Source organism: Hemiscyllium ocellatum, chromosome 3 (genome assembly GCF_020745735.1).
Source record: "Hemiscyllium ocellatum isolate sHemOce1 chromosome 3, sHemOce1.pat.X.cur, whole genome shotgun sequence".
NCBI lineage: Eukaryota > Metazoa > Chordata > Chondrichthyes > Orectolobiformes > Hemiscylliidae > Hemiscyllium > Hemiscyllium ocellatum.
Genome location: NC_083403.1, coordinates 73,029,512 through 73,043,807, shown reverse-complemented (window position 1 = coordinate 73,043,807; position 14,296 = coordinate 73,029,512). Strand labels below are relative to the sequence as shown.

The 14,296-nt window shown below is 38.6% G+C and overlaps 1 protein-coding gene across 1 annotated transcript in view; it reads left to right on the top strand.

Annotated features, from left to right (window-relative positions):
- Positions 1–14,296, top strand: part of trdn (triadin) — a 426,623-nt gene that overhangs the window by 258,336 nt on the left and 153,991 nt on the right. Inside the window, exons 19-23 of the mRNA XM_060854831.1 lie at positions 3,068–3,097; positions 8,386–8,412; positions 8,992–9,030; positions 9,885–9,911; positions 12,943–12,969. Coding sequence (XP_060710814.1) covers positions 3,068–3,097; positions 8,386–8,412; positions 8,992–9,030; positions 9,885–9,911; positions 12,943–12,969 — 150 coding nt within the window. The remainder of the gene's footprint in view (positions 1–3,067; positions 3,098–8,385; positions 8,413–8,991; positions 9,031–9,884; positions 9,912–12,942; positions 12,970–14,296) is intronic.

Here is a 14,296-nt window from a genome sequence, read left to right as displayed (position 1 = left end):
ATGCACGCCGCATGCTGCCCTCGAAGCGGCTGCAGAGGGGACAAGACTGTCACACACCTCCTTCTGAAATGTGCCTACGCAGAAGAAGTCTGGAGAGGAATGCACTGGTGTTTGTCAAGGTTTGTCCCGAGCAGCACCATGAGGGGGGACTCTGTGATCTACGGTCTGTTCCCCAGAACGCACATGGAGACAAACATCAACTGTGCCTGGAGGATCATCAACTCGGTGAAAGACTCTCTTTGATCTGTCTGAAACCTGTTGATCTTCCAGCTGAAAGAGCTGACCCTGACTGAGTGTTGCAGACTCTCACATTCCAAGGTCCAAGACTACGTGTTGAAGGACGCGCTGAAGCTTGGGGCAGCTGCCGCCAAGGCGCGGTGGGGAAAGACCACCATGTAATGTCTGCCTGCCAAAGAACATGGGGTCCACACAGTAAATGGACTCCGCTAACACCTCAGCTAAATAGATAGGATCCTTGCATTTATAAATAGGAGCATAGAGAACCCAAGCAAGGAGTAAGTGCTACACCTATACAAATCATCAGTCAGAACACATTTGATGTAAGGTGTTCAGTCCTGGGTACCTTATTTAAGCAAGGATGTTAAAGTCTTGGGGATAGTGCGAAGGAGATTTACTAGAATGGTACCAGCAATGAGGGATTTTAGCTACAAGGAAAATGAGAGAATTTGAGTTCATTCTCCTAGGAGCAGAGAAGATTAAGAGGTGAAACAAAAAATTGAAGTAACTGCAGATGCTGAAAATCAGAAATAAAAACCAATAACTGGAAAAACTCTGCAGGTGTGGCAGCATCTGTGTAGAGAAATCAAAGTTCATGTTTTGCGTCCAGTGACCCTTCTTCAGAACTGAGATTAAGAGGTGACTTTGTTGAGATGTTCAATATTATAATCAATTTTGAGAGAGTTAAGATGGAAATTCTGATTCCACTAATTAATCTGTCAGTAACTAGCTGTCACAGTTTCAAGATTATCAGCGAGAGCTATAAGTGAGATGAGGATAAACTTCTTTACTCAGAGAGTTGTTAGAGTTAGGAATGTGCTGCCTGGGAGAGTGGTGGAGGCGGATTCCATAGGAGGTTTCAAAAGACATTTGGATATTTATTTGAGAATGATGAATTCAGAGGGCTATGGAATAAGGACTGGAGAATGAGACTACCTGGGTAGCTCTTTCAGGAGGCTGTATAGACACAATGGATCAAATGTAAAATTCTATGATTCAAATGCAACCTTATTGTCATAGGTGGTCACTCTCAACTCCCTTCTGATGTTCAGCGCTTCTGTCCATGTTGAATTAAAGTTGTAGTCATGCCAGGATCTGAGTGGCCTTGGTAGAACACAAACGTACCAGGTTATTGATATGCAAGTGCTGCATGATAGCGGTGTTGAAAATCCCTTTCACCACTTTACTGACAAACAGCAGACTAAAGGGGCAGTAATTGGTTGGGTTGGATTTGTCCTACTTCGTGTGTACAGGATATAGCTTGACAAGCTTTCGCTTTGTCAGGTAGATTCTGTTGTTGTAACTGTACTGGAACAGCTTGGCTAGCAGTGTAGTAAGGTTCTGGAGCACAAATTTTCAACTGTTTCTTGATATCATGTGGTGTGGAGTGAATTGAATGAGATAAAAACTGACATCTGTGATGCTAGGGATTTCTGGAGGAGGTTGAGGTGGATTATCAATACTTCCTGCTGAAGATTGTTGCATCTTCTTCAGCCATATCTTTGACATTGATATGCTAGGATCCCCATTCTAATGAGGATATTTCTGGAACTTTATCTTCCAATGAGCTGCTCAATTGTCCTGCATCATTCGTGACTCATTGGAAGAGGGCTGCAGAGCTTGGATTTGATCTGTTAGATATACAATTGTCTAATTCTGTATGTCACCGGCTGCTTAATGCTGTTTGTCATGAAAGTGATCCTGTGCTGTAACTTCACCAGGTCAACATCTCATTTTTTTTTCCACTGCTTCTGGCATGTGAAGTTATTTCAGAGCAAATGGTGAGCTGAAGTTGCCAAGTATCCACTCTGATCTGTTGAGATTTGTTGTTTATCTTGTTTGGCGTGTTTGGTAAGATAGGAATATGAATGTTACTGAGGTGAGTTGTACCCTGAACAAGGTGTTCAACAAGTGATAATCGTTGCCTTCATTGCCAACTTGCTGCTGCCTAATGTGAACCACACCACACCACTTGTCAAGAGATAGAAGGTGGAGGCTGCTCCCAAAGTTCTCCAGCCATCTCATTTGATTCTGCACAAATATCGACATAGTCATGTTGCTCAGAACTCTCAAAGATTTTGCCCAGTGTTTTCTATTTTTCCTGACACAGAGACTGCTCCACATCTCTTTCTTTGCTCTTGTTTTTTGGACTTACTTCTTATTCCTCATCTGTGTATACCTATTAATCTAACGTTTGGGAACTAATAAATTCATTCTTTTGTTAATTTAATAAAGCCTGGTTAAACTGGTTCCTTTTGAAAGGTAAGTTCATTTGTTTTGGGAGCAAGACAAAAAAAAAATCTTTTTTTAATATAACCTCATTACAAAACAACCAGGGGAAACATGGCTGAATAAAGCAAGGGATCCAGTTCATCCTGCCTCACCTGGGACTTTAACAATTTCAGTTGCCCTGTCTGGAATTGTGACAATTGGAGAACCTGTTTTTTTTGTGAACAAGTTGTAACAAAATTACTGATTGCATTTTGTTCAGCATCATGTGAAGACCCTTCGGAAACTGAAAAAGCCTTTATCCATATATAACATGCCTTGGACATCATTCAGGCTTGGGTTGATAGTTGGGATGTTATGCTACACAAGTGTTATACAATGACTACCTCCAGTGAGACACAAGCCTCCTGATTCAAAAGATTGCATCACTGATAGTGGTAAAGTTAAGTCACACATGTATCCTGACATAGCTGTGGTTGTATTCATGACATATTATATATATATTGGCCAACATTACAAAACCGTACTGATTCACAATTATTCTGTATTTTGTCAACACTTTAAAAGTTCACTGTTTAAATTAAACTTATTTTTCTTACAGAGAAAGAAAAGCTGGCTGCAGCTGGAAAAGGTAGTGAGATTGTAGTTTGTCTTGCCTTAGTGCTCCTGCATTATTCAGAGGTAGATGGCACTTTTAATAGGGTTGTGTGTGTAGAGGTCACACTGGAGGGCCCGTTAAAGATAAGAGTGGGTTCCAGACCCAATTTCAGTTTTCTGATGCCTGCTGGAAATCCAGATCACTCAGTGTCGTTGCAGTTTCACAGCTCAGAAATGAGCAAAATTGCAGAGGTAGCCTTTGGCAGACCTTCAATGTCAGCACGCCAATTCTATATTTTACCAGTGGCAGAAGAGAACACATACAGGAATATCATTCTCATTTTGAAATAGGTCATTTAGAGGTAATGATCTTTGTTAAGGATACAATAGATCGCAATTCTACCATCCCCTTCCAATTTAAAGAGGAGTGCTTGGGGTACATGGGGCATCAGTACTTTGGCAGATTTTGAAGGGAATTGGTGGAATGGCAGCTGCAGTCATTATGACATCTCAAATACTGAAGCAGTCCATGTCCATGTGAAGCACAAGTTGAATAACAGTTAGGCTCTTGTTAATAAATGGCATGGTAAATTCCTGTCACACAACTGCAAGGCAACGAGACAAAATTTGACCATCACCCCTAGACACTCAATGCCATATTGCTGAATTCCCCACAATCAACAGCTTGCAGTTTACCATTGACCAGAAATGTAACTAGATATGCTGTGTATGTACAGTGGCTAAGAGCAGGTCATAGTTTTCTACCAATGCCTCAAAGGCACATGTCATGAGTATGATGGAATGCTTTCCATTTCCACTTGTCTGGATGAGTGCAGTGAGGAGAAAGTGAGGACTGCAGATGCTGGAGATCAGAGCTGAAAATGTGTTGCTGGAAAAGCGCAGCAGGTCAGGCAGCATCCAAAGAGCAGGAGAATCGACGTTTCGGGCATAAGCCCTTCTTCAGGAAAGTGCAGCTCCAACAACACTCAATTCAATGCATTCAGGAAGAAAGCAGACAGGTTGATTGGTACCACAGCCACCAGTTTGAACATTCAATCCTTCCGATCATTGACAGCACAGAATACAATATATAAAATGTACTACAGTACCTCATCACAGATCCTTCAACAACACCACCCACACCTTGTGACTTTTGCCATCTCACAGGGCAAGGGCAGCAGATGCATGGGAACACCACCACCTGCCAGTTCCCCTCCAGGTCACTCACTATTCTTCCCTAGAAATATATAGCTGTTCCTTTCAGTGTCACCGGGTGAAAACTCTGGCACTCTCTTCCTAACTGCACTGTGGGTATACCTGGCACCCCTGACTACAGTGGTTCAAGAAGCTAGCTCACTTCCTCATTGGCAGTTAGGAATATGCAGTAAATGTTGGTCTTGTCTTTGACACTTGTATTCCATGAACGAATATTTTTTTTTGTTTGCTGTATTCAGAATTTGTGGAATGAGAGATTTTTATTTCAAATGGAGGAAGGTCCAATGCAGTGACGATATTTATCCTGTAGAAGGGGTGGTTGGCTAACCACTGATCTGAATAAAACCTTTATCACATCTTTGAGCTCAATAATAAAACAGAAGTCTATTAAGCAAAAAGAATTAAGATATAATAGAGTACACCAGACTATTTACTTATAACACAAAACTAAAGATTTTGAAATGCACTGTGAAACACAATGTCATATTTTATAATATAATTCACTTAATCTCAAAACAGCCCTTACAGATTTCCAAAACATTACTGTACAGTAACCAAAAGCATCGCTTATACAATACACTTGCCAGAAAATATCATTCTCTAATACCTCAATAAGTTTAATTTGACTTTAACTCCTGGTATGGAAAATCATACAGCTCCAGGAAGAAGCTATTGTGGACAACAGATTATTTGTTCTCAGCATCAAATAACTTCTTTGGGGCTCTATCTCAATACTTCTGTAGAACTACCACTAACTCTTTACTTTAATGTTTCTAATGTTAACAAATCTAACTTCCTTCTCCCTGTCTCCCGAGCCATATTATACATGGAAAGATCTGCTGAACTGCCCAAAACTGAAGCCAAAGCTAAACAAAAATCTGCTATGGGTGTTTTCTCCAAGTTTCCAAAGGAATGTCATACAGTTCTAACAGAAACCTTCAGGTGCTATTGTTTACTTTGATCATTTATGAACCCTCTTAAGCTAAACAAAGCCTCATTCATTCTGAAAACTAGATCTCTCACACTGTTGAAACAAAATCATCATAGCAACAGAAACGTTCAGAAGCCAATCATTAATTCTGTCAGAAATCCAAAATCTAAAAATCCAAACTTAACACCAAAAATTGTGTATATCACATAATCTGCCCCACAATAGATAAGAGGTTTATACTGGTGACTTTATTTCAGATGGACTAAATAGACCAAAACATTTGTTTTGTTTTCACATCAGAACTGAAGAGTCACCTTTTTCAGTTCAGTTGAGGGCAACTGATCACCTCAGTAGAAGTGTTTTCTAGTCTGTGAAATTTCTAAACTGGGAGAGCTTGCTTAATAGTCTACACAGTATGCCAGATGTTGAGCAAGTGTGGGCTTAGAGAATTTCTACTTCATTGAGATGTGATATCATTTCTTTTGACTAGTATTTCTAACAGTTGGGAAACTAATTTATTGTTTATGTGAAGACCTTTCCAAATTGTCTTATATATCAACATCATTTTTTAAAAAAATAAACTTATTTTCTGTTGTTAAAGAACAGAAATTTCAAAATTCATTCAAGGGAACTGGGCATCACTGTCTCTGCTAGCATTTATTGCCCAATCCTGATTGCCCTGGAGAAGGTGCCTTCTTGAACTGCTGCAAACGTTGGTGTGAATGAACACCGATTATCTTGTTGGGAAGCAAAATTTAAGAATTTGATCCAGTGACTGTAAAAGACTGGTAAATAGTTGGGAACTTGCAAATGGTGATGGTCCATTGTATGTGCTGCATTCTTCCTTCTGGATGATGGTGGTAGAGGTCATTTGTTTGGAAGTTTTTGTTGAAAGATCTTTGGTCTGGTGATACAGTGCACCTTGTAGACATTGGCACATTGGTATTACTGATAGTGACTGTTGGGCTGCAGATCAAGCAAGCTGCTATTTCCTGGATGATATTGAGCTTCTTGGTTGTTGTTATAGCTGTACACATTAGGAAACTGGAGAGTATTCCAATACACTCCTGACTTACGTCATGTAGATACTGTAAAGGCTCTGGGTGGTTATGGGTGGTTATGGGTGGACAGGTATTGGGGAAATTGGAGGGGAGTTACATGCTAGATACCTAGTTTTTCATTCACTCTTGTAGTCATAGTATGTGTATGACTGGTCTAGCTCAGTTTCTGGTCAATGGTGAACCCTCCCCCCATCCCTTCCACCCCACAATTCCACTACCCCCAATCCTCTGCCATCCTTCAAGGATGTTGACAGTGGGCGGGCAGGGGTTCAGCAATGGTTAAGCCATTGAACATTAAAGTGCGATGGTTAAATTCTTTGTTATTAGACATTGTCATTGCCTGATATTTGTGTGGCACAGAACTTACTTGCCACTTACCAGCCCCGGTCTGGATATTGTCCAAGTTTTCATGCACATATACAGGTGCTGTTTCAATATATGAGGAATCAAAAAGTGCAATTATCAGTGAACATCAGAGCCTGTGATAATCTTACCAAGTTGTGAATACTTACAAATGCATAAGTACTGAGGCCAAAGGATTTCCAATAATGGAGGATGCAATGAATTATGTGGTATGATGCCCTCTATGTTCTCCTTTCTCCTCAGGTGAACAAGTACCCCCAGAAATGGCAGCTGTTTATTACTATGGTTGACATTTGAAGACTATACAATATTCAGTTCTTCTCCCCCTTACAGATGGGAGAACACAGAATTGGCTGTAGTACAAATTAAATTGAAGGACACAAGGAAACCATCCTTCATGCTCAGCTTCAGTTCTTCCAGGAGTAACCATGAGGTTACTCACCCTCCTGTAACTAAACATGTGATAGACCGGCCACTATTTGCTGTGCTGGATCTCAAGTGTGCCTTCCTTCTTTAGCATTAAAGCTAGAAATAATCAAACCATCAAACTCTTCAGCCAGTTTCAGATCTTTACTTGATATTTTGGGCTTTCTTCTCCTGAAGGAATATAGAAGGACAATATTCGTCACCCACAACTAAGTCTTGTCACCTTTCATGCAAATTGCTGTTTCTTTGGCTAATGACATGCATGAGTCACTCTGGAGCCACCGTACTATGGCTAGCAGTGCTAGTTTTGATTTACTGTAATATGGATGATTATTCTGGTCTTACCCCCGTAGAACCGATTTAAGAGAAAAGTCAGAACTTCAGAGTTTGAACACCTAAATGTTTACTACTTCAGCATTGAACATGTTGAGCTTTTATAGTTCTTGGCAGAGCTGCAATCATTTCTTGCCACAGAGATCCTGTAGCATCAACCTTTGCCAACTACATATTAGGATATCCCCCCAACAGTTCCATAGTCACATCTATCCAATTGTTGCTTGCCAAAGGTGTAGTACTCCTCTTTGTGGAAAGGAGAGATTGTTGATGTGTCTGCCACACTGCAGACAGGTTCCCTGGATAACCATATGATTGCTAACTTCCTCTCCAGTACCCATCCAGATTATTTGGTTACACAGGGAGCTCTTTTCCCTCTGGGGCATATGATCCCCCAACCCACCCTGACAAGTAAGTCTGTTGTTCAGAAATTCTTTGGAAACTAATGGAAACTAATACTCACAGGCTGATGGGAGGATGATAGTTGGACGTTTCTTGCAAAGATGAATGGTACAGTAAAGGAAATCTGAAGTGGCATTTGGGAGCTGGCAGCCCTTTAAACATTGAGCCCATATTTTCGATAGCATCAGCTGACGATGCAGCAGCCATTTAATCCACACCACTGGAAATTGACTTATTGGCTGATATGACAACTCAGAAACAGGAATCTGAGCAGAGAAGGCCATTGACACCCTGATCCTGGTTCTGCCTTCATCTTTCAGCCTCGTCTCGTAGATTCCCATCTTTTGTTTCTTTCACCTCCAATAGAAATGTCACAGAATGCTTTAAGAATAGTCAAAGCTGGCTTTAGGAATAAAGTTTGATTGATCATGAAAGGGGAGATAGAATGGTAAATGCTGGAGCCCATTATCTGATGTGTCATCCACAAACAAGTGCATAAGTACTTCTCAGCTGTTTGTATAGTTTATGTCAATGTCACATTGATATCCCATGGCTGAAACTTAAATTTTTTTTTATTTTGCATATTCACAGCTAAACTTGCAAAGGATAAAGCTCCTGGTGAGTTCTTCACAGAAACAGCTCAGATTTACATGTGTCCTTAACACCTAGAAAATTCTCTGCAATAAATGATAGCATCCAACTAACAGAATGTATTCATTATTCAAAATAATTATAGCAATATTACTTTGGACTTTGTATCAATTCTATTCAGCCTAAATGTATATAATTCATAAGTGATCACATCCCTTGTATTTCATATCAGTTTTGCATATACAATATACGAGATGTACGCTATGAATGACAAGTGTCTTATATACAGGGAAAATAGACTGTAAAGTTGATTCACTGCAATTGTAGATGAGTATTCTGGTATTCCGCAGAAAAGCTTAAGAATAAGTTCAGAACTGAGAAAATATGATCTCATCGGAATAGAGAGGCGCAAGGAGTGTAGTGTTTAAGAGAATGATTGAGCTAGTTGTGTGGGAGAAACTGAAACACGGGTGTCAGCAGTATAAAGGTGATGGTAAAAATAAATGAGAAAAGTTAAAGTGAATTGAAAACAAAGAGAGATGTACAAGTCAGAAGAAAAACAGATAACATAATAAGTGAAATAAACTTGAACCATTACTTTTTCAGAAAAAGCAAAGGACAAGAAACCTACTCTTGTTGAAAAAGGTAAAGACAATGATTGTGTTGTTAGATTGTTTTAGCAAGGGAGGCCTCTCGTTGTAGTGTAAAGTGCTGGTGGAATGGATGAGAAATATGCATATTGTAAAGGATGGGCTGAATGTCCTGTTTTTGTGTTGTACTTTCCAATCACTCTATGATTTTAGAAATTAATGTCATGCTTTACAATCCTGAGATCATATGTTGCTGAATTCCAGATCCATTCTCCCAGTGGTTAAAGTTCCAAGTAAGAGCGCAAATCCATAGAATTACCTCATTGTAAAGTATTAACTTAATACAGTTAAAATTATTCATAACACAACATTTGCTACTATAATCAAACTGAAAGATGCTGTGTATGCTCTCTGTGTATATGAAAAAAACACAGACTGATAAAAATGACCTATTTGGTTAACACCGATCAAATGCTGAACCTTGATGTTAAACAAAGGAAAGGCTTGCATTCTTAGATGATCTTTCACATCTCAGGACATCTAAAATGTTTCACAGCAAATAAAATATTTTTTGAGGAATCATCACTGTGAGAAAACAGGCAAGTTTACATTATGTAACTTTGCTGTTTAAAATGAGTTAATTACATTTCTATGGAAAATTCAGCATTGTAATTAATTAACATGCTCCCATTTTCAAAGGAAAAATGTTATCAATCTCTGATATAACTCAGATCACTGACTACATTCTATATATTGTATAAATAATTCAATTGTTTTTTTCTGTGCAGCTATTGATATTTCTTCAGTAATATTGCACAACATTCCAAAAGTTGACTTGTTAACACATTTTGTGATATTTTTATATCTGGCACCCTGATACTTAAACCTTTTTTCTATTTTGTTTTACAGCTAAACCTGCAAAAGAGAAAACACCAGGTGGGTACATTGCAAGCAAGACACGATTATCTATGAACAATCAAAATGCTTATTTCTTACTCTCTTAACATATGGGATTACAAAAAACAAAATTGTCCAACTTCTTTTCACACAGTTGTGTCTGTTGCTTTTCAATTTGCTTCTGTCCAATTTTAAGGTGCTAATCAAAAAATGTTAGTGTGTAATGGGATGGAAATCCATGCCACCTAAACACCACCAGCTGCCACCTGTTGACCAAAATAAATAGGAATATGTAAATTACACTTGTGGAGTATTAGTGTCATATATCGAATTTTTCATCATTTCTGTCTCATTTGCACTCATTTCTAGTTAAAGCCAGCGTAAATTGCCTCTTCAGAGTTGATAAAGCTCACTGAGAAAGCAAGAAATAAATGAAGGTGCCTAAACTGGACCTTCAGAGTTGCAGTTCCACGTTTCTTCTCCCTCCATTCACTTTTTTTGTTTTTCACTGCTGCCAATTCACATTGTCATCTGTTCAATGCAAACTTCAAGAATATATAAGAAATGGTTGAAGTGTAGAAAAGAATGGCTGGTTAGAGGGCATTAATGATGGATTTTTAAATTTACTATTTTACAGGATGTGGACATTGTTGGCTAGTTTAAAATTTGTTTTCCCTTCTAATCGCCCTTAAGATGATGGGGAGCTGAGATATAAATGATCAGGGAAAGATTGCTGTTTCTAATTTATATGGCTACTATATGAGTATTTAAGGTTAGATATATTCTTGACCAATCAGAGATTCAGGGTTATGGGAAAGGGCAGGAAAGTCGAAGTGAGGAGTGACAGATCAGCCATGATCCTACTGAAAGGCAGACTAAGTTCGAGGGGCCAAATGGCTTACTCCTGTTCCTCTTTCTTATGGTCTTGTTGACATGGATTCAGAATATCAAAAAGGTTGTTCAAATTGTAAATTCCAACCTAGGAGAAACAGCAAAGTTTGTAAATTACAGATAGAACATATATGTGGACAGAAAAAACATTATTTAAAACCTGTAACAATACCCAATTCTACATACAAAAAGGAAATTAATTGAAATGTGTACATGAATGGTGTTGAAATACAAGATTCAACAGAATCAACGAAGTCTCAACTGTCAAAATGTTCAGTCAGTTACAGCAAGGAGCAATTCTTAAGCAAAGACAATTCTGAAGTCCAAAGCAAGAAGAATAAATTATAATGCAGAGAACATTGGAAGCAAACTATGAAAAGACTTAGCCAAAATGTACCTTGAGAATAATGTCCATATCCTGGGAACTGAATGCAGTGCACAACATTTTGACAGAGGAATGCATTCAGGCAAATCTCTACATAAGAAATATACATACCAACTGAGTTTGAATGGGAAATATTTGAAAGGTGATTCTTTTTGAGATTGCCAAGATAAGTAAGGAAATGAGAAATGTACATTTGGCAAACCAACCAAAAGGTGACATTGGACTTAATCTTTAGGCCCAGTTTGAAATGAGGCCAAATGTAGGCAGATGTAAAATTTTGTGCCATCAGTGGGCATACTGTTTCCTCATCACTATCTTGACCCAAGCCATTTGCCCAGAAGTCAAATGGGCACAGGTGGGCAATGCATTCTCAAGAAGTCAGTAACCAAGAAGATTTAGTGTTTTATGATGGTCACTTGGCATCGATGTGGCATGGGGGAGCAGCAAGGCTATATAAAAGAGACCAGATGGGGGTGGACTTCTGACAAACTTTGAATCCCTCCTATTCTGTTGCTCTGGCCTAACATAAGATGACGTTGCAGCAATCCCTGTTTCCCTAACCATACTACTTGGATAATTTGAATCATAGCCTGAACCCCTCAGGTTTTTGACCTCCCACTTAGTGTGATATCAGGGTCCCAAAACCAGCAGAGAATATCCTGCTCAAATAGAATCAGCCTCCTAAAGGTTGTGCCAAGATTGATATTAGAAAGTCTCCTTTTCACAAAAACAGACAAATTCCAGAAGGTGAAAATCTCAGAATCATTTCAGAAACACTTGCATGCAGATGCTGGAACAATGAGATCCTTACAGCTTTGGTGATGAATAGCTTGCCTCATTAGTAACAATCTTGTGATCTTCTTATTCACTTCATAGCTACAAATTAATTGGAAATGCAGAGAAAACTTGCATAAAAACTTTTGTATTTGTAATCACTCTAGACGAGCTTTCACTAGGACATGCACAGTGCTTCAATTATGTTTACGCAGGTAACTTCACATTGAAAACCACTCTAAGATGCTTCATTGAAGAAACAAATATACTAGTCCGAAATACTTTTGGGTTTGGATAGCTGTTCAAAAACTTAGTTTTGGTTTGTGAAGCATGTTGAAAACCAGCAGAGACATAGGAAAGTTGAGGTTATGGAATGGGGGTTTCAGACTGTTGTTGTTAGATAAGTAAAAGTTGTGCAGATGAAGATTCAAGAAGCCAGAAGGATAATGTAAGGAAAGTGATGGTATCAGAGGTGTGGTGCTATGATTCCTCAGAAGGATTTGTACATTTGAAATCTTGAAAACAAAGGACACACACACTCTCTCTCTGTAGCAAAGAATGCCATGCTAGAACAAAGCTCCTGAGCAACTCTAAACAATTCTCAAAATCAAGTTGACCACTACAGCACAAACATTACAAGACAGAAGGCTGCCAATTTGGAGAAAAAAATGATTATTGCAGATGATCAAGGGAATTGGTAACCCATGTCACTGTGTAACTTCATGAGTCTCTTCTTGTGTGCTTGTGATTTGATCTTCTGAATATATGATTCCCCAGCTTGCTGTATGATTGCTATCTATAAATTGTCCAAGCATGAGATAAAGGTCACCAAGATCAATGAGCCCATTCTTCTCAGAAATTGTTTCTGAAATGAAAGGAATATCAAGCCCTTGATTGCAATATGGTCTTCCAGATATCAGGTGTCCTGGTCCAGTTATCATCTAAAATAGTTTCAGTAAAAAGTATATTTGTTTTCAGTAGGACTCATCCCTTACTCTATACAATCTTTTTATTTTACAGACAAACAGGGAAAACCTGAAAAAGCAGGTATGTGCCAAATTAAACTTTTGTTGGCTCTCTTTCTTGACGAAGTAAAAATGATGCTACTGGCTGACATTAATATATGCTTATTTTATCTTTAAACATAAGCTTTACTAGTGAGTTTTGAGAAGATTTATAGCCCAGGTTGAGGTTCTGGCTATAAGTTTGCTCACTGAGCAGGAAGGTTCATTTTCAGACATTTTGTCATCATACCAAGTAACATCATCAGTGAGTCTCCAGTGTAGCACTGGTGGTATGGTCCACTTTTTATTTATGTGTTTTGGTTTCCTTGGGTTGGTGACGTCATTTCCTGTGGTGATGTCATTTTCTGTTTTTCTCAGGAGGTGGTAAGTGGGATCCAAGTAAATGTGTTTGTTGATAGAGTTCCAGTTGGAGTGCCATGCTTCTCGGAATTCTCATGCATATCTCTGTTTGGCTTGTCCTAGGATGGACAAACAGAGATATGTGCGAGAATTCCGAGAAGCATGGCACTCCAACTGGAACTCTATCAACAACACATTGACTTGAATCCCATTTACCACCTCCTGAGAAAAATAGCAGGAAATGACATCACCACAGGAAATGATGTCACCAACCCATGGAAACTTAAACACATAAATAAAAAGCGGATCATACCACCAGTGCTTCACTGGGGGCTCACTGATGATGTTACCTAGTATGTGACAAAACACCTGAAAACAAACTGTCCAGCTCAGCGAGCAAACTTCCATCCATAAGCTTTACTTTAGAAGCCACCTATTTGGCTTAGATTTTAATTAAGCATAACTATATTGGTACATATATAGATTTAGACATTTAATTGAGGGAAAAATTAGATGACTTCTCTGTTAATTTAGCAAAAGGCTGGTGAAGATTCTATACTTGAATACAATAAACTTTTACAAAATGGAGTTAAACCTTTGCTAAGTTGTACATTATATAAAATAAGGTCACACAAAATATTTAACTCAAAATGCAATGTTATTGCTAAGACTTGTTTGGTCAAAACAGAGTCAAAGAGTAACATTAAAAGTGCTCAGAAAGGTTTGTAGATTGATTCTTGACACAGATCTTTGGATACTTTACATGGCTGTGCATAGAAATGGCTTGGAGTTACTCAAAAACAGTTATGATCAATTCCACCTTTCTATCGCTGCTGGACTCCAAATTTCATTATTTTATACCAGCAGGGAAGTCTTGAATCCAGTTACCAGCTGCAGAAATCAAGGCAACTAACTACAGATGTAAAATTACAAGACTTAAGGATAATTTAATGTCATATCTCATCTACACTGTGAATAAGTTCTCACTTTTATTAACTTCAACCACACAA